Consider the following 24,722-nt stretch of genomic DNA (forward strand, 5'->3'; position numbering starts at 1 on the left):
TATTCGCAATGCTGTTAAAAGTCAGCTGATAAAAATGATTATTTAAGGTGAAATCTTTATAGATTAAATGTAAGTTTATTTTGAAATACTATACACATTCATGAAATCTAAATGGGTTTAGGCTTTCATTTAAATGAAGCATGTTTCAGTCAAAGTATGAAAAGGGAGAGCTAATATCAATTAATCAGAAACAAAATTAGCTGGATTCTTTCTATACTTTAGCCTTTGACTCTGAACACAAGAAATCTATAACTTGTATTCACTTTATTTTTTAATTATAGAAAGTCTTGCTGACTGGCAAAGGTTCCACCTTAACAATTTTAAATTAAAAGAGCCATGAATAGCCAAAAAAATGGAAACAAAAAGATGGGGAAAAACTCACAGTCTTACACATATTTCTGCTTCCCCACTTTGTTGACTAATGATACTCTGCACTTCTTCATACGTTTTAGAAGTTAAAGGAATTCCATTCCATTCCAATACTTGCATCCCTAAAAGACAAATTCAGGTATAAAATAAAAAATGTACGCTATTTCTAGTCTGGGTCCACAGGGCACAGAAATCATTTTTTGCACTGAAAAACCAACTCAGCACACCATTGCAGAGAATATCAGTTCGAAGTTCTCTGGAACATTAATACCAAAACCATATGTAGCTTGATTATATCAACTTACCTTAACACATAAAATGTATGTAATACAATATGCAAAATGTTACTTTGAAAATCTATTATCAAACACATGCATTTTGTTCACACTGCTATAAAGAAAACATTATTGACCATATATTGTTTAGACTAATTTTTTGTAGGATAAAAAATAATTATAACTACCAATATAAATTTCCCATGGGCAACAGCAACTAGAAGAGTATAAATTTCTATATCCTATCGTGGAATGGGAGTGGTAGAAAAATGTCTTTAAGATTTTGTTGTGAAGTTCCCCTTAAAAAACTGTTATAGCTTGAACTTTGCGCAAATAAAACAGGTTTTCACGTCATGTCTTTTCTTTACTGAATACAAGACATTCCTGAGTAGAAGCAGGAACCTCACAGAGAGGGCAGCTTCATAGGTGTGTGTGTGGCCTGTGCAGTACTATGAGGCCCTGTGCTTAAAAGGGTCCTATGCTTGGTTTAATGCTTTGTTGTTGCTATCTTGAAATTCTTAACAATCTTTGACCAAAGAGCCCCACATTTTCATTTTGCGCTAGGTCCTGTAAAATTATGTTGTGAGACTGGTTACAGGACATTTCATGTTTCCTCTCTACCTAGAAAGATAATTTTTATACCAAAAAAGTAGTAACAATTAATATTTCGACATTTTACATTTAGTTTCTTTAGTCTGTTTTCTACGAGCTTTCAAGATAATTTAGGGACAACTATTTGGCACATATCAGATGGTCCTAATTATGTACCTATATTTGTGAATGCTACCAGCTTTACCTACGAAAAATACCTATATTCCAAACGAGGCTATAATTAAATAAAAGAAATACTTATTACACAATTGGTTTTCAATGAGCTTCATAGATGTCTATGTGAAAATCGCTGTTGCTCAACATTGGTTTCAATGTGAAATTCTTACCATGGCATGATTGAGTCTTTAAAAGTTTTGATGATTTTGATATACATTAAAAGGTATATTACCAGTTGCAAACAAGTGAGGGAAATGTTTTTACTATAATGAAATGGCAAAAGAAGTCCATAAAAATACCCACAATAACACAAACAAGAAAGACTTTTCTATAACTTACTCCAAGAAAACTTTATCTTCAGATGGCCCTTAGGTTTATTTCAACAATCCCAGGCTGTTGTACACATAAAATGAGAAAATTACATAAAAACAGTGGTAACACCACCAAAAAAATTTGGTACCGAAAGAAAAGCACACTGAAAAACACATTTTTTTCTTTAAGTCAAGGGAAAGAGTACATTTATGAACAGATAATTTTGAATGGAAACAAATTAATGGTGTTATAAATCAGAAATTGCATTGTCCCTTTCTTGTAAGAGCAAATTCTATGAAAAGTAATAGCTACATAATCTTTACAATGCTTCTGTTGGATTTATCTGTTCATTTTTCACATTTAAAATAAAGGGACAAATTTCCAAAATATAATTATCCAGTGAAATGAAAAATGCTTTAATCCATAAAAAAAGAAAAACTATTTAGAATCATTAATAACATTGCTGAAAAAAATATATACAGATAACTAGGGTCTTACCGAGATATATACCTGAGACATGACCTACATGATCTGCTGTGTCCCTTCACTAGCAGAACTGGTGCAGTAATGTAGTTTGAAATATTTTGCCAGTTCTTTTATCCTTTTATTCTTGGTTCCAATGGTATCAGACACTATAGAACACATCCCCTTTCCATCACCTAATTTCCTATAAATCCTATAAGAACCACACTAAAATAACCAAGTGAATATACAAATCACTATAAATTCATAAGATGGTTTTAGTAGTGGTGAGAATTAACTATCATGTGATTTTAAATACAGTATTTTAAAAAATATGTTAATTATAGAATTTTATAGACTATTTTAGAATGCATGCAAAAATTTGTTGAAAATTATCATACTACATGGAAGTTCACTAAAATAGTGTTTTATCATTTAATTAATTTGAATGTAATCATATTCAAACTTCAGATAACTTTTATTCTGACTTTGTTTTAGAAATAATTCCTGGAACATAGTGCACACATAAATGGTTAAATCTATTATTTAGCATTATGAGCAAACATTTATAATTTCTTTATATTTAAATTATATCAAGATATATATTAATCAATTGTTCAAGTTTGAGATTGTATAGATGATTCTGCAATTATATTCCTAGAAAGTGCTTATTATAATAGCTTGTAATAGGAAAACTAAGATAATCTGAATTTTTGCTGAATGTGCAACAGTGATAATAGAACTTGCTGCTCAAATCTTATATTTAACAGATTATTAAAAAAAAAGAGAGAGAGAGAGAGACAATAGTCAGGTGATTTTTTTAATCCTAACAAATCGATGCAAAACATTCTCAAATGTGTTTTTATTATTTCTGAGACTACTTAATTTTGTCTCCTTCTCAAACTGGAACAAGCTATTCTTATCTTTGTAATACTAAATTTCATGTATGTTATTTCTTTGTTTAATATTTACCGTTACTTCAAAAACGTCTATGGATTAAAATTACTGAGTTGAGTCAAAGTCTTATGGGTTATTGTACATCCTAACATATCACACAAAAGCTCATGACTTTTATTTATTTATTCCACAGACATTTTTTTCAACACTTTGTATGTGGTAGGCAATACATAATTCATTCATCATCTTTGTAATGATCACCACCTTTGTGCTGCTATATGCTAACATTTTATGCTGTCATATAAATTAATAAACATGATATTTTACTAGAAAAAAAAACAGAAATATCTTGGCATTTAGTCAAAGAAAGATGATTGACAGAGAAGGAAATTCAGGTGTTATTAGTATATAAAGAAAAGTCTAGACTCAGTGATTAGAAAGTACAAATTGAAACAACAATGATGTATTACTTAACTCGTCATATTGCAAAAAGTGTGAAAGCCAGATGCTATAGTGCATTGACCAGGATGTGGGATTAGGGGACCCTGACTTCAAGGTAGATTATACTCACAAGATGGTTGTTTAGCTTTATCCTCACTCTATGATGTGAGAATACTGTCAGCGTGAAAAATAAAACTGCTTATTTACAATTTATAAACATGTAATTATTTTAATGGAAATGCAGAGAAGTGCAAGCACTCTGGAAGCAATGTGACAGAACATTGTTAAATTAACTGCATGCACACACTATGACTCAGAAATCTTCTTTTGAGTATCTGTTTGTGGAGAGGGGGCAGTATTGGGAGCAATGGACAAAGAGAGTACAGAGAATGCTCAATGGAAATATACCACAAAGTGCAGGAAACAGACCCTACCAGATGTTACCATCAAAAGTTTAATCCATCTTAAAATCATTCGGGAAGTAAAAACAAGTGAGATACAGATCTAATCTATAGGGCAATTACATTATGTACATCGAAATGATATTCACATATATTAACATTATACATTTTAAGAATAAATAATAGACATCATATAAATTATAACAGTTGTTCATCAAGGGAAGAATGTATGGGAAAAATGAGATATAAGAAATGAATGTGCTAATAAATGAATAAACAAAAAAAGCACACACACATGTAGAGGAGGGGACCTAATATGAACAAATGAGGCTGGTACACTATGAAATGAGAGTCTGATGCAGCTGGGGTAAACAAAACAAAACAAAACTTCATTGGAATACTTATGCATATATTATTTATAATTTCTTATTTTAGCCATTTTCTCCACTGATATTGACTATGACTATAGATTAACTTACTAAATTTGGACAGCCACTCTCAAAAATCCTTTATAAACTAACAGCAGAAGCAAAGCCTCAGTTAAATCTGGCTTTCTAAATAGCAAACAAACTGTAACTGAATTTCAGGGGTCCAATACCTTGTACACATCAGTTATATTACTCATTTATTTTCAAGTGAGATAATGTCAATATAAGAACAATACATATATAGGTGAATGGATTTTATTATTTTTAATTATATTTTTTACATTTTATAATTTTAATCTATTTATACATTAACATGAAAGAAAGGGAAAAAAGAGTGAAAGAAAGGAATAAAAGGAAAAGGAAAAAAATGGAAGGAAGGATTCTTTGGTAAAAGGGAAAAATTAGTATTTGAATAGTGACCTGTTTATTTAAAGGACAAAGGAGATGTTCCCAATTATGATAAGATATTCAAAACCCAGATATATTTTCCTAAGGAAACTCATCTACAAGTATAAAATCTTAAAGTTGGAAAGTATCTTGTTGAAGAACGAATCTCATAATAATCATTCTTGTCATCTTCATTACTGTTATTTTTATTCTTGAAACTCACTCATAGTTCAAATAAAACTTTTAAAAAAAGAGCCTCGGTATACAAAATACGTAAAAATAGAGCTACTTTCATTGAAGCAGTCTCCATCTACCTGCTTTCCTCCTCCTCGTTCTCCAGTTCTTACTCTATTGGCTCCCTAACACATTTGTAGGGAATCCTGTTTCCCTAATCTACCTGAATAAGTCAGGGGTTTGAAATACCTTACAACTTTCATTAACCAGGAACTCTCTCTCAAGAAACACTGGAAGGAAGATAATCCAAATTTCCTTTTAATGAAAATGGGAGTGTGAATTGCTAAAAAAGAGTACAATAAAATATTACAGTTTTTTTCACTCAGTAATTCTAATAATGCTTTTAAAAATACAACGGTGTGTATGTATGTGTCTGAAATTATCATTAAAAATTAAAATCTGTTCATCTTTCATAAGGACCACATGTACTATTTTCAAAAGATAAATATTTTATCTCTCAGAAGTGTGTTTTATGAACCAGCATGTTGCTGATAGTTGACTCCTGATACACTCTCTTCTCCATAATCAAATTGTGCTCACGGTTAGCTTGGTTATTTACTAGCTGTTGTGACCTTCAGCAGATTGCTTAACCTATTATCCTTGGCTCCCTCAACAGTAACTATATTTGCTAGATCACTGTTTTAGTTTATTCCTACTCTATAATCTGGAGAACACTATGATCATGACAGAATAAAAACCAAAAAAACTGTTTACAATTGACGAAAATACAATTTTTGAGCTATAGGTTTATATGAAGAATTTAGCAAATATTTTCATATTGTTTTAAATTATTATCTTTATCTACAACTTTTCTTGCCATATATACTAAAACTTTTAAGCATAGGAATCATGCCATCTAATTTTTCCTTTTTTGCGTTCCTCACATTTTCTCTCACTGTCCTCAGTGGCAGTTAAAGTTCTTCTGGCTGGTTTTGGCTCACCAGGGCTCCCATGGCATCTCCCTGCCTAGTTTATCTTCTCTGAGTATTGCTACATTTGTTCCTGGATTGGCTAACTCAGGGTTTAGAACTTTCAGTCTGCAATTTAAATCTCAATTTGGTTTAAATTTATATGGCATGTAGACAAAGTATCTGTTGCTAACTCATTTAAACTCAAAGTTGCTTTCAATCTAAAATACCAAGATTTTACTCTATTAAAATATATATTTTAAAAACATTTGATTTGTCACAATTTCTTCTCTTCATTCTATAAAGGTAATAGAATTAAACCTATTAGGATTAATGTAAATGTTACAAATGCATATTCTTCCAAATTTCAGTACTATTAAACATTTATATATATAAATGTTATATATATAAATGTTATATATATATATATATATATATATATATAGAGATATAGAGAGAGAGAGAGAGAGAGAGAGAGAGAGAGAGAGAGAGAGAGAGAGAGAGGATAGACTCAAGCCTAAAAGAAATGAAATAGATTGTTAAGCAAAAGCACATGCTATAATATACTCTATTTCCATCCTTGGGCAGACTATTTACAAGAATTCTTTAGAGAAATATCATCCAACTTCGATATATTTTTAAATAGAAAAATTAAGTTCTATATCTGAAACTGTCATTAATTTGGTGTATAATCTTGATCAATTCAATTTCTGTGCTTCTTTCATTCACACTTTTGTGAAAAACAAGCAATTAAAATTATCAAAGAATGGCTTGCATATATAAATTCTTAAAATTAATTTACATGTTTAAAAAATTCTCATATTTTAGTATATGTGCTGCTGAAGCGAGCACTTCACATTCTGAATATAAAAAATTCTGAGAATATCAAAGACTACAGTTGAACTGCCTGTGCTTATTCATATTTCTTTCTAGGTCTGAGTATATTTCAAGTATTTAGAATTAATGACTTCTACACTCACAGATCTGAAATAGGTTTAGCTTCAATCATAAAGTAAACAATTGTAAAGAAAATCAATTATCATATTTTGCAATATTAATGATCAATAATATATAGGTCACTTAAGAAGAATTACATAAATCAAATTATGGGATGTAATCACATCTATTTTATAGACTCATAAATCAGGCAAGATTCTTGTAGATACTCTAGTTTCAGTCCTTTATACAACATATTAGAAAAATGAAACATGAGGTAATATGACTTTTCTAACATCACACAGTTATTTAATGGTATGCAGAAATATAAACTCCATCTAACTGTCTCAGAGGCCAGCACTAGTATCAGTAAGTAGGAAACCTCATTCAGCTTATGCCAGTTAGCCTACACATTAGACCACCTACATATAAACAGTGTTCAAATGTGTAAAACCTATCACAAAGAACACATGTGTTATTTATAATGCTATTGTAATTACTATAAGGAAAGATAATTGAGAAATTGTATTAATTATTTACATGACATTATTATTTGAAGACTTGGGCTTGCAAAAATTGAAGACATTATTGAACAAACAGAAAGTTGTTGTGAGATATTTTATTTTATTGTGGATAACAATGACAATTAGGAATGAAAAAAACTGATCAGATTTCTCATCTCTTTCTCTATTTCTAGGAAAGAAGCAAATATTACATTTCTATAGGCACACTGATAGACGATTATGCTGAACTTTGCTTGGAAAGAAAAATAATGAAGAAAGGATTGCTCAATGTCGCTAATGATTAGGGAAATGCAAGCCAAAACCACAAAGATATAGCAGGAAATTCAGAAATTGGAACCTTTGTACTCTGTTGGTTATAATGCAATATGATGTAACCACTACTAAAACATTACTAAGTTTCCTAACAATTAAAAATATAGAATTAGCACATGATGTAGCAATTCCATTTCTGGGTATTTAGCCAAAATAATTAAAATCAGGAACTTGAAGAGATAGTAGCATTATTTCTTATTTATTGCAGTGCTATAAACAACAGCCAAGATATGGAAATAACCTAAATATCCATTGATGGATAAAGAGAAAAGCAAATGAAGTTTATACATACAATGAAGTATTATTCAGCCTTTAAAAAGGAGGAAATCTAGTAATATAAGACCACATGAATGAACACTGAGGACATATTTCTAAGTAATATAATCTAGTCATAGAAGGAGTTAAACTCATTAGTGAAGAATAGAATGGTGGTTGCCAGGGGCTGTGGGAGGGGGAAATAGATCCTAATCAACTTGTACAAAGTTTCAGTTATGCAAAACAAATAAATTTTAGATATCTGATAAACAATGTTGTGCCTGTAGATAACAATATTGTATTGTATGCTTAAAAATCTATGAAGATTTTAGATCTCATGTTAAGAATACTGACTACATTAAAAAAAAAACAGTAAAGAAAGAAAGAAAAGAATGTAGGATGAATGAAAGGAATAGGAGGTGAAGAGTCAGTTCTAGGAAGACTATATCCCCAAACATGGTGGTTGGAGGTTGCAAAGATAGTAGGGGTCACCACCCTGCTTGCTCATATGGTTCAGGGAAAATGGCATTACCTCAAAAAAATTTTTCTGCATGGTACTATTAGAAAAGTTGACACTAGATTTTGTAGCTTTCAACCTATACAGAACTACTCTCAGGAACACTGGTCACAGTTAAGGGAGGCATCTACTTTTGAGAATTGTGCTGGTTTGGATGTGGCTCTCTCAATGGTGTGGATCAATGTACAGGGGATCAACTCCCAGTGTTCTAGGATGTGTAAGGTCTTCACTGGGAATATTCCTAAAGCTCAAGGGACAGCAAATATCAAATAATGAATGTGCATCAATTTCTTACCAGAATGTGAAGGAGAGATCAGAACTGATTACATTTGATTAACAAGAAAAAAAGTAATGTATTTCTTGTGTTTCAAATTCATTTTTCCCTTAACTTTTTAAACAGTTTACTTTATCTTAACTTTTTAAATGGTTAAGGTAAAAAGGGAAATATAATTAGCCATAATTCATGATTGAACTTGAGGAAGATTATCATGATACGATTCTGTTTCTAATCATTATGACCACTAAAATAATCTAGTATTTCCTGGAAGGATTGGTATAGATGCCAAAGTCACTCTATGACTACCATTTGTGGTATTTAGAACTAGATGTGTTATTTGAAACAGACTAAAACAGAATATGATGAATGAGGCAGGAGAAGGGGTATGGGTAGATTAGGAAAATTTTATTGCTCCCAAGAAAGTAATATAACATGGTATTATCCAATGATAGGTATATAATGTAATCATACTCTTCAAAGTAGATTATAATTCATAAATTTTAAAGCTTTTGTTAGTTTAATTTCTCAATCTACTTTGTTAAAATACCCAGAATAAATGTTTTCTATTGACTTTCTAATTAAGTGATATTAACAGACTAATACCATCAAATCTGAAGACTATCATGAACAGCTAACAGTAACAACAGACTAATAGTGCTCTCATGATTATATAGAAATTAATAGTTAATTGAATAGGCATAGGAAGCTAGGATAAATGACACAGCCATGCATGAAAAATGGTAACTGTTGCCCTCTCTGCTTTGAGTATCCCTAGTGAATCATTAAGGATTTTAACTTTAATTATGCTCTTAACCTTTTTGATATTCATGTATTCTGTACTGTTCCTTTTTCCTAATGTTATTTAAATGAATTTCACTACTCAGACAATAAATTTTAACCTAAAATATCATCATTTTATACTAGGAAAACGGTTTCTTAATATATACACAGAAGCTATCTGAAGCAGACAAAATTATCATCATCATCATAATCATCTGCACTGAGCATATATAAAGACCATATAAATTTCATTTCATAAGATTACTTGATAGATAAAATGTGCAGAACTTTGCTTTGATTACTGAGCTGTAACTTTAAATCATGAGTAAAATCAGACAAAAAAGAAATGATATTTATGAAAAGGAAAGTTATGAACAGAAATCTTCCAATCAAAATTTGAGCGCACACGGAAAATTCAGATATATTCATCTACAGTATAAGAAAATAAATTTTTTTGACAAAGAAGGAAGGTGTTTTTATCATAACCCAAATGATCATCACTAGAAATATTATAACATAGTTAACTTCCATCCATAAAAGAGTTAAGTTTTTATATTTTGTTTATTTTTGAGCCAAAGAAATTATATGATTATGAATAATATAACCAATAATAAAAGGGTGAAATTTTAATGCATAAATTCTTTCACCATTTGAAGACAGATATAAATAAGCTAGAGTTGTCACTTCAAATAAAAAAATCTATAACCATTCTGAGAGAAGATATAAAATGCATTATGAAATAATTTCTTTAAAGAAATCAAATGAGTATGTGTTGTTACTTCATAAGAAGTGACAATCACAAAGAGAATTAGCAAATAATTCACTTTAGCTTGATAGATATTCAATAAATAACAAATGCCATTAGGTGGTAGAATTACATTCAAAAAGTTCTCAATCATTTCTAATGAAAAGAATTATATGTACATATATATACACACATATACATGTACATATATATATTTATAATAATATATACAACATACTATAATAGCTTATTTTTCCATTGAAAACCCAGAATTGTTTAAGAAGAAAACAATTAACAGCAATATTTATCAACTGATAGAAAACCGTTTCCCTTCAGTTCTCTAAAATTCATAAAAAGAAATAATTTATCCTACCTCACAAGCAAACATGATTACAACCATAAAAAATGGCAGTGTGCTCTAGATGAATTATAAAGGATTTTTATATGTACACCATTTGATTATATGAAGTTCTTTTGATTAAAATCAATAAAATTAGACCCGTTTCATTTGTGTTAATAGCACCAATAAGGAACTTCTTTTTTTTTACAAAGTTATTTTGCACACTTTTTTTCATTTTATCTTTACAGAAAACCAGTAAGATAGGTAGGGTAAGTGTAACTGTCCCAATTTTTTTCAGATGTGAAGCCTCATCTTTAGAAATCATATATTGGTAGTTCAAAAAGCCAGGTCTCCTGATTTCTCATTTAAGTTCAGGAATAGTGACATATTAAGGGCTTCTTTTATGTTGAAGATATACGGAATATTTAATTATAAAATTTGTCTACTTTTATAGCTAATATCTTAAATTTAAGTGTATAATCAATATAAACAAATGTATTTAATTATGATAAAACTAACCACATCAAGCTCACAAATATTTAGTCAGTGCATATAAAAAACAAGACTAGATTCTGTTTCTAATATCAATAAGTTATGATTTCTGACATGATTTTTCCTACTAAAGTCATGATTATTCCATCATGAATAAATGCTCACAAGAGGTAAACGGAAGGTAAACCAGATTAGAGAACCCCATTAGGGTTAGTAGGTGGAAAGCTAAGAAATTGGACTGAGGATGAATAAAGATGAATTCAATGGGTATGTGTACATTAAAAAAGGTCTGGCAGGTCACACTAAACTTGGGCTTAATCATTTGATAATATAAATCATAAGAGGAAAGGTTTATATTAATCAATTGTTATTTTAATAACATTCTGCAGTTTGGAGAGGGTGTATGTCTTTTTCTCCCTTTGTCATTCCCACTTTTAGCAAGTTAATATAAGTCTCTTTCATGTTTTACTCTCTATGAACATATCAAGGTCATTTCCATTGAGCCATCATTTAACATACATGTTGTACTGTATAATTTATATACATATATGTATATATATACATTTATGTAGAGGATATAATATAATGGATAGGCATAGATATGTATATATTTAAATATACATATGTGTGTATATAGGATATATGGGTATGTGCATTTATATGTATATATACATGATATAATATAATATAATCATTTATCACCATGTCTCTTGTTCCCACCTTGATGTGAAGAGCCACATCTCATGCCTGGGTTATCTCTATAGCTTCTTAATCGCTCTTCTTTCTACCCTTTACTCATTCAAACTATTCTTGTTCTAGCAGCCAGAATGATCCTATTTAAACATCATTCAGCTGTGTCAGCCTAATGACTTCCATTTCACATGAGTAAAAAGCTGAAGTCCTTATAATGACCAAGATTCTACCTGTGTTACTTCTCTGACTGAAACTCCCACTATCGTCTCTCTCACATGCTCACTCAGTTCCAGCCACACTGGTCTTGTTGTATTATTGTTTCTAGCACACACCAGGCATGCTCTTGCCCTCGGTCTTTGCCCCTTTCATTGTAGACCTCTGCCTACAATATAGCCAACTTCTGGCTCACCCCTTCCTCTCTTGGGGACTTTACTCAATTGTTGCCTTCTCAGTAAGGCTTTCCCTGACCACCCCTTCTAAAATTGCAACCCCACCCTCCTACATACTGCGTCAACCCTCCTTGTTATATTTTTCACCATAGCACATATTACCATTTAATATGTAATATTTACAAATAAAAGTTATCTTCTTTCTCACCTACTAGAATGTAAGGTCCATGCTTTCTCTATGTCCCCACAGGGCCACAAGTGATTGCTCTATATAGCTTGCACCAAAACAAAATTATAGAAGGAATAAATGGATCAGTGATAGCACTCAGCAAACTCGAGTGCCATAACTGACAGTGATGAGGATCTAGGAAAGAGCAGAGAGTAAAAGAAAATTAAAATAGCCTAAGAGAAATTTTTTTAAAAAAATGTTTTTTCTATACTCTCAGTGTAATTTAGTCTAAATTTATTGAGTGCTGAAGTGAAAACCTGTATTTTTGTAGAATGGTCTTTCTACTGCAGTACTCATCACTATATCTGGAACATAGTAGTACTCCATCACCTTGTTGAACTATCCTAAAAATTAACAAATGGAATAAATAAAAAGTCTAGCAAGATCTGATTTAGCTCCTGCACAGTTTGTTGCCCTGGGGAGCTTGCAGCCTGCTCCTAGGAATTACCTGAAAGTTACCTGGAATTCTCTGGGATGAGAGGAGGCATATCTGTAGACTCCACTAGTTATGGTACTTGTTCTAATACATGCAAAATCAACCAATGTATTCTGCATTTCTATATTTGTCTCACTGAAACTAAAAGAAAACATTTATCACTCCCACACCAAAAAAAAAAAAAAAGTCAGTAAGGAAAAAGGTTTTATTTCCTTAAAAGTATCTTTCTCTAGTTCTTCAGATTTATTTTATACTTTATTCATTCAGACCCTGATCTAACTTTTCCTCCAAAATGAACACCTTAAGTCATTTGCCTTTCTAGGCCGTAGATACCTTAAAAGCAAGACAGAATCCTATCATTCTATACCATTATAGGATACGCTGGTACGGAGTAGTTAGTGAATAATTAATCTATTTGCATTCTTCATTATTTCCAATATTCCTAGTATTCTCACCTTTATTCCTCCACAATAGTCTTTTCTCTGAACTCCGTTTATCACCTCCATCTGTCTTTTCAGCCTATTACTATTGTGTACCAGTAGCTTCCTAGAATTCTGCTGTTAGTACCTTAATGTTTTTTCCTCAAAAAGAAATGACATTTAATGCGGGGATGAATTCAAGTTTTGTAAGGCCTGAATCATATAATTTTAAGACTAAAATATATAAAATTATAAATAAAAATATATAATTAAGAATAAAAACTTAGAAGTAAACATTTGTTACAAGGACAAAAGATCACAAGAAGTTACAAATGTTAAAATGCTGATGAACACTGAAAACATCACATATTTCATAGAACTTCCTGAATCATAGTAAGGGGTCAGTACAAGTGATGGAGGAGACCTGAGACATTTCATTATTGTCATAATAATGACATAATAATGACATCCATTCTGATTTCATTTCTTCTTTCTCCCATGTAATTTGCCTCACATTCTTGATTCTAGTGCTTGAATTTCTGTTATGTAATATAACCAACCTATTATGGCTCACCTTCCCCTTCTAACCCTTTATCTATATGTTTCTTCTCAAAGTTCAATCTCTTCTCCACAACTCTTTAGCAGGTACAGTGTCTAATAAGTACGCATTGTAGAAGAGTCTTGTGGAGGATCCCCTACATTTAACACTGGAAATCCATTGAGTTTTTGTGATTTGTCAAGTCACATACAAAAGGAGTTGATGAGAAAGATTAATCCAGACACAGGGGACCAGACATCTGACACTTATATCACAATTGTTTTCACTAACGAGGTGTATTTTCAGTGACTAACAGACCATGAAAGGTACATAAACAGATATTCATTGTATGTATGTCCATAGATTTAATTATAACATAAGGTTTACTGATTAACAAATTGTTGATAAGAAGGAAATTTTAGAAGTCTTTTAAAAGATTAGCCAAAACTATGATTTCACAGTTAGGAAGTGATATAGGTAGATGGCAGAGGGCTTAATCTCTTCAAGCATTATAATATATATTGTTTTATTTATTCAAGTCTGATATTTAAAATATACCAGTATAGCAGATACCTATCAGTTCAAATATTCCCTTACAGAAAGCCTGAATTTTATAAAATCAAGTATCATCTATCAAAATATCTATTGTTAAAGAAGTAGCTTCTACAGCTAGTCTAGTGCTTTACAGTTAACAAAGCATACAAAATGCATCAGCTCCATTCACACTCACTGTTAACTCTGTGAGATAGGTTAAAACCTCTTGATTGCAGATGAGGTAAAAAGAGACTGAGAGAATATAAGTAACTTGCCTAAAATCATGACAATGGCATTAAGCCATTGTCTTCTGATTCTAAGTCTGGCACTTTTTCCATTAGGAAGATTCTATGAACCTGTAGTTCAGAACTCAGACTTGATCATGGGATACAGAATTCAAGCTAACTATAGCAAATATTCTTTCTACCATCAAAGATCTCCAAAGAGAAGGTAAACACAGTCTTTTCACTGTTTATGTAAAACACTATGTCAAACACTATATTACAAGTTTCTGAAACATTATTTCTAAATCTGGTAACAATTTTGCAAAAACTATTATTATCCCAATTTCCAGAGAACACCAAGATACCAAAAGTTAAACAACTTAGGCAGGCAATAAGTAACAGATCTGAATTTAAATCTTGATATGTCTGACTCTAAAAACATTTTCTCTCTATATAAGAAATACCAACACACTGGCAGTTTGAAAATTTGGTACAGATATTAAATAGAGAAAGCTCAATATCCTTGCTTCAAAAGAACCACGCCCTGTTCTATGTCTTACTGATTAGACGAATCCAGAAATTAAGTACAGAAGCGGTATAACTGGAACATATGTAAATATTTCAAGGTATGCCACCCTCATTGATAAAAGCGATCTAATTAGATTTTGGAATATTCTACATGCTAAAAGTGTATAAAATAGGGCAATTATTTAGTTTTCTTGATGTCCTTATCAGAAAAATTATGACTCAAACGTAATTTTATTCTGATAAATTTTAAAATAAATCAATAAAGAAGAGAAACATCTTACTTTGTCTTGACAATATAGTTAATAATTAAAATCCTGACAAGGTAAGTATGATTGTGCATCTTTAAAATAATATAGAATAACCTACCAGTCCAGGTAACTAAAATTTATATTTTTCTTCCCAGAAGATAATTCCCTAAATATTTATTAGAAAATCTATATCAACATAAAATATGATCTCATGTGATGTGTACCTGACATACCAGCTTGTAGGAATTTTGAGAAATCTCATGCTAATTACCAATCCGTACCTGGTAATCCCCCTGGAACAAGAACAAGGAAGCTCACTCATCTGTGTGGTGTTTTTCTTGATCGCCAACCTTGATCTCTGCCATGTCATCTGTAACATATGCCAAAAAAGCATAAGCAGAAATAGAGACTTCCTTGCCTAGGAACATTCTTCCCTAAGTTACACAGGAGTGTGTCTTCTAATAGTACTACTGGAAATAGCTCTTCTACCATAGACTTCTTCATGACAGGGAGTTTCAAAGGCTAACTTTTAAAATCAAAACCACCACTCCGAAAACAGCTAACTTCACCTTCACTCCAATCACTGATTCTCAACCATAAATCCAACTGCGTTTTCTTGCCAGAAACCCTGTCAGTTCATCTTTAAGAAGAGTGAGCTAGATGAACCATTATCACTTACAGTGACACAACAAATTAAAAAATATACATTAATTAGAATTTATTACACAATTACATTTCCTCACAAAACAGCATATGAACAAAGAGGAATGAACTCATTTCTTTTCGGACCTAAAAAGCTTGGAGAAGCTAACTTTCCATATACTCTGGCTAAATCCACCAGCAACACTGGTATCATTGGCTTTAACTTTTTGCTCTCTTGTTCTATTTTCTGACTGATTCATTTAAAAGATTCTTGAAGATGTATTCAAATCTTCTATCTTAGCACCAAACAGCTGTCCAGAAATTTTCCAAACTTGATTTAATTGTGAATAAAAATAATATTATAGATACAAATTATTTTCAAAATGTTATTAAATTAACTTCCAGTTGGACAACCTATCAATATAAACAAATAATTGGTTTGGGTTCATTGGCTAAAAGATGTTTAGCTCTTATAGATTTACTATTCTCTTGTGAAAATTAAAATTTTTTAAAAGTATCATGCCAGTAATATATTTCACAATTATTATGTTATAACATACAACACTGGGAAAAATTATTTGGAGAATAAATTTAAAAAATCCAGTGATCAAATAAAGTTTAGAATTGATGAAATATACATAAAGGATTAGATTCGGTCCATTAAATTTCCTAAACACAATTTTATTTTATTTATAATATTTATGTTTAATGTTTGCTATATGTTAATTTTTCAAATAGAATATTTGTTGTATTGATTCAGAATACAATAATTAAATATTTAGGTAGAACTAAAGGCCCAGTATTATGAACCCATTGAAAACTCAAATAAACATGACTCAATAAGTCATGTCTTCAAAAATAAATATTTTTCTTTCTGAATTAATTTATACTTTCAGTATAATCACCAACAAATTTCAACAATGATTTTCCTGAAAACTGACAAGCTAATTCTAGAATGTATATGTATAGGTCGAGAACTGTCCCAGAGATTTCCGGTCAAGATGTAGTCAGATACAGCGTACATACATAGGTGGCTGCCATATCTGAGTCTCCATCAACCTGGCTAACACCATTCTCTAACCCTTAATGATGCCCTGAAAGCTCACTCCACCCAACTGTTGGGCCCACCCAAGAAGCTTCCAGTGGGTTTTCCATATAAATAATCTGTTTTGGCTCATGCTGCAGACTTTCCTAAAATCTCTTAAAAGTTCACAAACTCCCAACAAACAGCATTTGGACTTGGCTAGCTTAGTACCTCTTGGTAAACAGTCCTGAACCTGGCACTAGCAGCAGCTAACCTCAGTTTGCAGCTTAGCCTTACCCAGGCACCTCCAAACCCAGCACAAGTGGCAGCCACGTGCACATCACTTTGTAGCATAGAAAGTGTTCCTGGGCGGGCACAGGAAATGGCCTACAACAGAGTCCCTCTAAAGAGTTCCCAGTACCACACACTCAGAGGTCAGTTTCAGAGCACACTGAGCACTAACCAACCACTACCACAAATGACACACCAAAAAGGCAGACTGGGCAGGTACCAGAGCACTACTAAAGCAAATTCTCTCCTCAGGTGAGCCCCTGCACAACAGCAAATCCACTGTAGTCACAGCCAGTCCTCGCAACCAATCGGCCTGAGATCAACCCCTCCCATTGATGTGTAAACAGTAACCAAGGCTAAACTATAAGAGGAGGGCATATACAACCCACACAAGGGACAAACTTGGACACCCAGCCCAAGTGACTAGGGAGACTGTACCACTGGGCCTCACACCTCCTACATAAGGCCACTCTACTAAGACTGCCCTACCTAATACACAGAAACAAACACAAGGAGGCAGCCATAATGAAGAGACAAAAAATATGTCTCAAATGAAAAACAGAATAAAGCTTCTGAGAAATAACTAAGCAAAAGCAATCTATCAGATGTATATTTCAAAACTCTGGTTATAAGTATGCTCAATAATCTTCACAAGAACTTCAACAAAAATATAGGAAAAATAAAAATGTATATAGAAACATAAAAAGAACTTGTCAGAAATGAAGAATTCAATAACTAAAATAAAGAATAGACTAGAGGGAATCAAAAGTAGATGAGATGAAGCAGAGAGTTGTATCAGCAATTTGGAAAATAAGGTAGCAGAAAATACCCAGTCAGAATAGCAATAAGAAAAAAGAATAAAAAAAAAATGAGGATAGTTTAAGGGGCCTCTGGAACAACCTCATGTTTAATGACATTCACATTATAGGGGTACCAGATGCAGAACAGAGAGAGTAAGGAATTGAAACCTATTTAAAGAACTAATTACAGAAATCTTCCCTATCTGACAAGGAAATGGATATAAAAGCCCACGAAGCATAGAGAATCCCAAAGAAGATGAACCCAAAGAGCCGAAGACACATCATTAAAATGCCAAAGGTTAAAGACAAAAAGAGAACTTAAAAGCAGTAAGAGAATAGTTAGTTACCTACATGGGAGTTTCCATAACACTGTCATCTGACTTCTTAGTGGAAACTTGCAGGCTAGAAAGGACTGGCACAAAATTTTCAAAGTGATGAAAATCAAGTACCTACAACCTAGAAAACTCTACCCAGCAAAAAAATCAAAAGAAAAAGAGCTTCCCAAACAATAAAAATCTAAAGGAGTTAGTTCATCAACACCAAACCAGTATTACAAAAAAGGTTAAAGGGAGAAAAAGAAGAAGGAGGAGGAGGAGGAAAGAAAGAAAAGGGAGGGAAAGGAGGAGGAGGAGGAAGAGGGGGAGTAGAAGAGGAATAAGAATTGTATTCAAAATATGAATACAAAATGGTAATTAATACATATCTATCAATAATAACTTTAAGTATAAATGGATTAAATGCTCTAATCAAAAGACACAGAGTGGCTAAATGGATAAGAAAAACAAATGCCCGGCCTATGCTATGGACGAAAGACTCATTTCAGATCAAATGACACACATACTAAAAGGTATGGAAAAAGACATTTCATGAATATAGAAATGAAAAAAAAAAAAAAGCTGGGGTAGCAATACTTACATCAGACAAAATAGACTTTAAAACAAAGGCTATAACAAGAGACAAAGAAGGACCCAGCAATCCCATTTCTGGGAATTTATCTGAAGGAACCCAAAATACTACTTTGAAGGGATAGATGCATCCATATGTCCATTGCAGCATTACTTACAGTAGCTAAGATATGGAGGAAGCTCAGGTGTCCATCAATGGATGAATGGATAAAGAAGAGGTGGTACATATATACAATGGAATATATTCAGCCATAAAAAAAAGAATCAAATCTTGCCATCTGCAGCAACATGGATAGACCTAGAGCATATTGTGCCGAGGAGAGTAAGTTAGACAGAGAAAGACAAATGTCATATGATTTTACTATTATGTGGAATCTAGAGAACAGGATAAACAAAAGAACAGAAACAAGCTCGTAGATGCATAGCATTTTAATGATTGCCATAATTGGTGGGGCGGATAGGTGAAAGGGGTGGGGATTAAGCGGTACACATTGGCAGTTATAAAATAGTCATGAGGATGTAGAATATAGCATAGGGAATATAATCAATAATATTGTAATACTCTGTATGGTGTCAGATGGGTACAATATTTATCAGGATGATCACTTTTTAAATTATGTAAATACCTAATCACTGTGTTGTATACCTGAAACCAATAGACTATTTATTGTATGTCAACTGTAATTGGAAAAAATATATATTTTTAAAAAGATATGTTGAAGTACTAACTCCCCAGTTGCCTATAACTGACCTTATTTAGAAATAGAATCTTTGGGGAAAAAATTGAATTGTCCAAGAGGGTTTTCAAGAACAGCAATATGATAGATCCATCTACCACATGTCAGGACAATATAAATATATAATTAAAAGGATGTGATATTGATATAGGGATGGACAAAAGAGATCAGTAGGCTAGATGAAAGAATTCAGAAGAGGCACACATGCATATAAAAAATCAGTATAGGACTGATGGAGAATTATAGGTCAGTGGGAGTTATGACACACTATTCAATAACTGGTGCACAGGCAAGTGATTCTAAAATTTCTCATCATATAACAGCCAGATTAAAAACAACTTTTTATGTCTCTCAGGTCAATGTATAAAGAATAAGACTTTATAATTTTTAGAAGAAACTAATATTTTTAAGAATTCAGGATAGAGAACTTTCTAAACAATATAAAACATTTATAAAACTTAATAGAAACAAAATGAAAAATTTGACTATTAAAATTTTAACATCTGTAAAAAAAGGGAACTAAAAACACAAGACTACATACTTGGCAAAGGATTATAACTACAATATGTAAAGATTCTCTAAATTCAATTTAAAATGCACAAACAATCCAATAATGAATAAGCCAAATAATAGGCAAATCACAGATGAGAAAACCCAAGAGGTAACGAGATTAAGAAAATATTATCATATTCAACATTATTAAAGGAAAGATAAATGAAAAAAACAATGGGACCATTCCAAATTATATTTGAAAAAGAATATGTAGAGAAAGAGGAATAAATAAGTAGAGAAACAAAAGTGCTAATTTACTACTGATGAATATAAAAATAATATAACATTTTGGAGAGCAATTTGGAAAAACTAACTATTATCAAAGAAACTACACAACATTTTCCTATGTTATTTAACAAGATAATCATTATAATCCAGAAATTTAGCTTGTATTATAGAATAAACTCCTGCACATGTACACAAGAAGACCTTCAAAAAGTTAATTATAGCATCACTTCAAATAATAAAAAAATTACTTCACATGTAACTTATATAATCAGAGAATGTTTAAATTAAACTATAGTTGAGACATACAATAATAGAATTCTGACCCATAGTTAAAATAAATACTAGAGATACATGTATTATTTGGATAAATCTCATAAACTTTACATAACTAAAAATGTGGCAAAACTACATGCACAGTATGATATCATTTATATAAAATTTCATAAATAAGCAAAGGTATCCTTATGTCATTTATGAATACATACATAAAATTGTAAAGAAAAGCAAGTAAAAGAGTAACCTCAAATTAAATATAGTGGTTTATTCTGGGGTACTAAGAGAGGTTTGGGAGAGGAGAGGTGATTACAGGAGGCTTTAATTGATTTATAGGTACTTTATTTGATTTATAGGTACTCTCCTAAAAATATGAAACAAATATGGCAAAATGTTAAGACTTAAAATAGTGTGGTGGGTACTTGGCTGTTTGCCATAATATTCCCTATAGTTGTTGTTGTTGTTGTTTTCTTTTTTTGTACATTTGACATTTGTAATGAAAATTACAGGTCAACACTTGATTAAATGTTAAAATGCATACATCAAAACACAAATGTGAGGAAGTTCCCCTGCCCCACTCCCAGGGAAGGTGGAACAGAAGATGTGAAATGTTGAGCTAGGCCTATCAATACGTGAAGAGATAAAAAGTGTAAATAAGCTGTCTGACTCTTACCTGGCAAATTTCTTGACTGAGGAGGGGTCTCAGACTAACAAAAATTTTGTCCATTTTTAATGAATTAGTAAACATCAAACTTTGACTTTCTGTGCTGACCATGTAATGAAGAAATCAACCACAGCTGTTTCAGTAAAAATTTACAAGACTGAGAGCAAAACACACTCACTATCTAAGGGAAAATGAATTAGAAACAGATGTGTCAGGCAGCTAACACTTCCACATAGTACTTGCTATTTTGAGTTGAGATTTTAATTTCTAATTTAAAACTCTGTTTCATGCTCTTCATCCTGTCTCAGCTGCAGAGCAAACACAATGCTTGGAGAGATTGTGGACCACAGAACTGCCAGAGAAAAATCCCTTTCTTACACTCTGCCACTGCACAGGGAGATGGTACTACACTTTCCATATCAAAGATTTTTATTTTTATTTTTTATCAATAATAATCCAATTCTCTACCTCCACTTCAGAGAAATAAATTTTAAATTCAAAGCAAGGAAAACTAAGAAAAAAAAAACAAGTAAATTTATGTAAATTTATGGGCAGTTAAGTTCAAAGTTTTAAGAACCTGTGCCTAGAGGAAATAGTTTCTATTTTGTAAATCTTTTCTGAAAAAAAAAAATCAAAAGTTATATTGACAAATATTGATGCTGTCTGAAGTGTATGTGGTTCTTTACAAATTGTAGCATGTTACTACATGTATCATTTAATTTGCTTCCCGACCCTATGAGGAGTGACATCTTAATAAGTATCAAATTTCTGTAACTGAAAAGAGATTCTTTATCACTCATTTCTACATAAATTGCTTAAAACCTTATTTTATCAGGCACTATGCTGGGTACTAAGTACGCAGAAAAAAAGAATTCAGTGTTTAGGGATTCAATAGATATATGCACAACATGGTATGGAACACAAAGAAGAATTGAACCTGGTCTTTGTCAGGAGAAATGAACAAAATCTGTGCTTGTCACGAGATAATAAGAATTGTATTATGGACTCTCCAAATTTGAAGCTGGTTGGAACTTTGGTCTGAGAAGAATATATAAAGAATACAAAAGAGCTATTTTTAAAGAAAACGTAAAGCATGATGTGAATTCAAAACTTCCTAAAATTGTAATGATATTCAGTAAGTTTCACAAGGTAAAAGAGTCTAGAGAACAGTAAGTTTATTACAGAGGAAGCATTTAATTTTTCGAGGCCATTAAAGTGCTGAGTATATGAACTTTGTTTTGATATTATAATATAAATAAATTTTATAATTATTTGTTTAAGGATAAAGATTTAAAATGAAAGTGGGAAGTTGTAAATGTAAATTCAAAGCCCATATATTCATCTATACTTTTAGATATTCAAATTATTTCAAAGCAAAGTAATAATATCAAAGGCTAAAATGAGAAAATATTAGATACCATCTAAAACCCCCAAATTGATGACCATTTCATGGTCCTAACACCATTAGTCTAAAATTGTTACAATTTTAATCTTAAATCAAATAGCAAGAAATAGTACTTTAGAAACTTAATTAGATTTGTAGTTTAGTTCTCCAGATCTTTTGTCTTCATTTTCTCAGCATAACAAAAACTGATCTTATGCATTAAAAGGAAAAATATAGGTAGGAAAATATCATTCTTTGTCCAGTATGTATTTAAGAATGTTTAGTAAATATTCTGGGGAAATAAATTTTAAGAATTTGAAAAATCGGACCCCTCAAGGACCTAATTGCTTGAGTTCTTTTAGAAAATCATTGTAGATTGTTGAAATACTAAAAGACAGTTTCAGAGAATTTCGATTAATGGAACACTAACTGTATTTTTTTTTTTTTTATTTTAGGGGATGGTACACAAGGTAATAGAAATGTTTTAAACCTAATTTCTTGAGTGTAGCCTATGATTTTTGTGATAATAATTATTACTAATTTTTAGTATTCTGAAACACAAAATTCTACATTATTTAATAAGACAGCTATGATCAGAAAGATTTTTCAAAAAGAAGCCGAATAAAAATCTTTTTTTTAAAAAAAAATAACTAAAGCAATGACTCAGAAAGGACACTTGGTTTTTTTTTTCTACTCCATTTAATGTTAGTTACATAAATGAGTACTTTCAGAATAGCACTTGGCTTATGAACATCAGAAAACCCGCATGATTGGTCAGTATGTTTCAAATCCATAAATCCAGAGAATAAAAAGCTAGAGGAAATTGGAAAAATACTCTTGCTCTCACAAAAATCAAGAGTTTATGCCATGAAATCCTGTGAGTTTTAACATGTCAGACCATGATGAATCTGAAAAGTTTATTATAGAAGTGACAAAACAGAAAAAAACAGTAGATTCAAACTGTTTCTGAACAACAGCTTCGAAGTCTGGAGTTAAAAAAGTAGAATCTAAGAATTCTATAATCAAACAATTATCATTCATGTTTTAAATCAGCTGGAAGACAATTTTGAATCATAAAGGCTCAGTCTATATTCTTTTCTATTCAGAAATGCAGAATGATATACTTGGAAGAGATCAAATTAATTCCTATGTCTACCTGGAATTCATTATACAGTTGTAGAAATTAAATCATATAAACATAAACATATAATTCATCTATTTATCAATTCATATACTATACGTATAATTTTTTATTAGAAAAGAATTAACCTCAAACTGTGGAAAATAAACAATCTTTATTTCTTTAATAAATACATTTTTTAAATTAACAGTCATGAAAACAATTTTTAAAATTAAAAAAACCCAAACTCTAGTAACCTAAAATTTCTATTATTATAGAAATGCCTCATATCAGTCATAAAAATTAGCATTGTGTTTCAACCAATCTACCACTTTGAAATTTTTTGATAATCTATTAAGCATTGAGGCTGATGAAAATTTTGATTAATGGAACATTTTCTAATTGTATTTTTTTTTTTATTTGAGGGGATGGCACACAAAGTAATAGTAGAAATTTTTTAAATCTAATTTCTTGAAAGTAGCCTATAATTTTTGCAATAATAATTATTACAAATTTTCAGAAAACAGAAGAAAGAATAGACTCAGTCAAATTGTTTCTGAACAAGACTATCATGTAAAACTGAAAAACATAATGATAGAGAAAAATTTATATTTTTATAGATAAAAATTATATATATATGTATATAAACCTATACATATGACAGAATATATAACATACACATATGTAGAAAATGTACTGGTCTAAACACAGCAGTGCTTGTGAATAGACATTTGGACTGATGGCCTTCTAATCAATTCATCTCTGGTCATAAAAAGAATGAACATTTATCATTCTAGCCTGGTT

General features: G+C 31.2%; 1 protein-coding gene across 4 annotated transcripts in view; it reads right to left on the reverse strand.

Annotated features, from left to right (window-relative positions):
* The window catches only part of PCLO (piccolo presynaptic cytomatrix protein), a 353,044-nt gene that overhangs the window by 80,508 nt on the left and 247,814 nt on the right, over window positions 1-24,722 (reverse strand). For 2 of the 4 annotated variants that reach the window (XM_016162724.2, XM_036230302.1), the window contains exon 11: window positions 383-491. In XM_016162724.2, the coding sequence (XP_016018210.2) occupies window positions 383-491 (109 nt within the window). Of the gene's footprint in view, window positions 1-382; window positions 492-11,692; window positions 12,507-15,579; window positions 15,669-24,722 lie in introns of those variants that run through there. The other 2 variants (XM_036230303.1, XM_036230304.1) reach the window with 2 other exon arrangements.

The sequence above is a fragment of the Rousettus aegyptiacus genome, unplaced genomic scaffold (assembly GCF_014176215.1).
Source record: "Rousettus aegyptiacus isolate mRouAeg1 unplaced genomic scaffold, mRouAeg1.p scaffold_m13_p_13, whole genome shotgun sequence".
In the NCBI taxonomy this organism is placed as follows: Eukaryota; Metazoa; Chordata; class Mammalia; order Chiroptera; family Pteropodidae; genus Rousettus; species Rousettus aegyptiacus.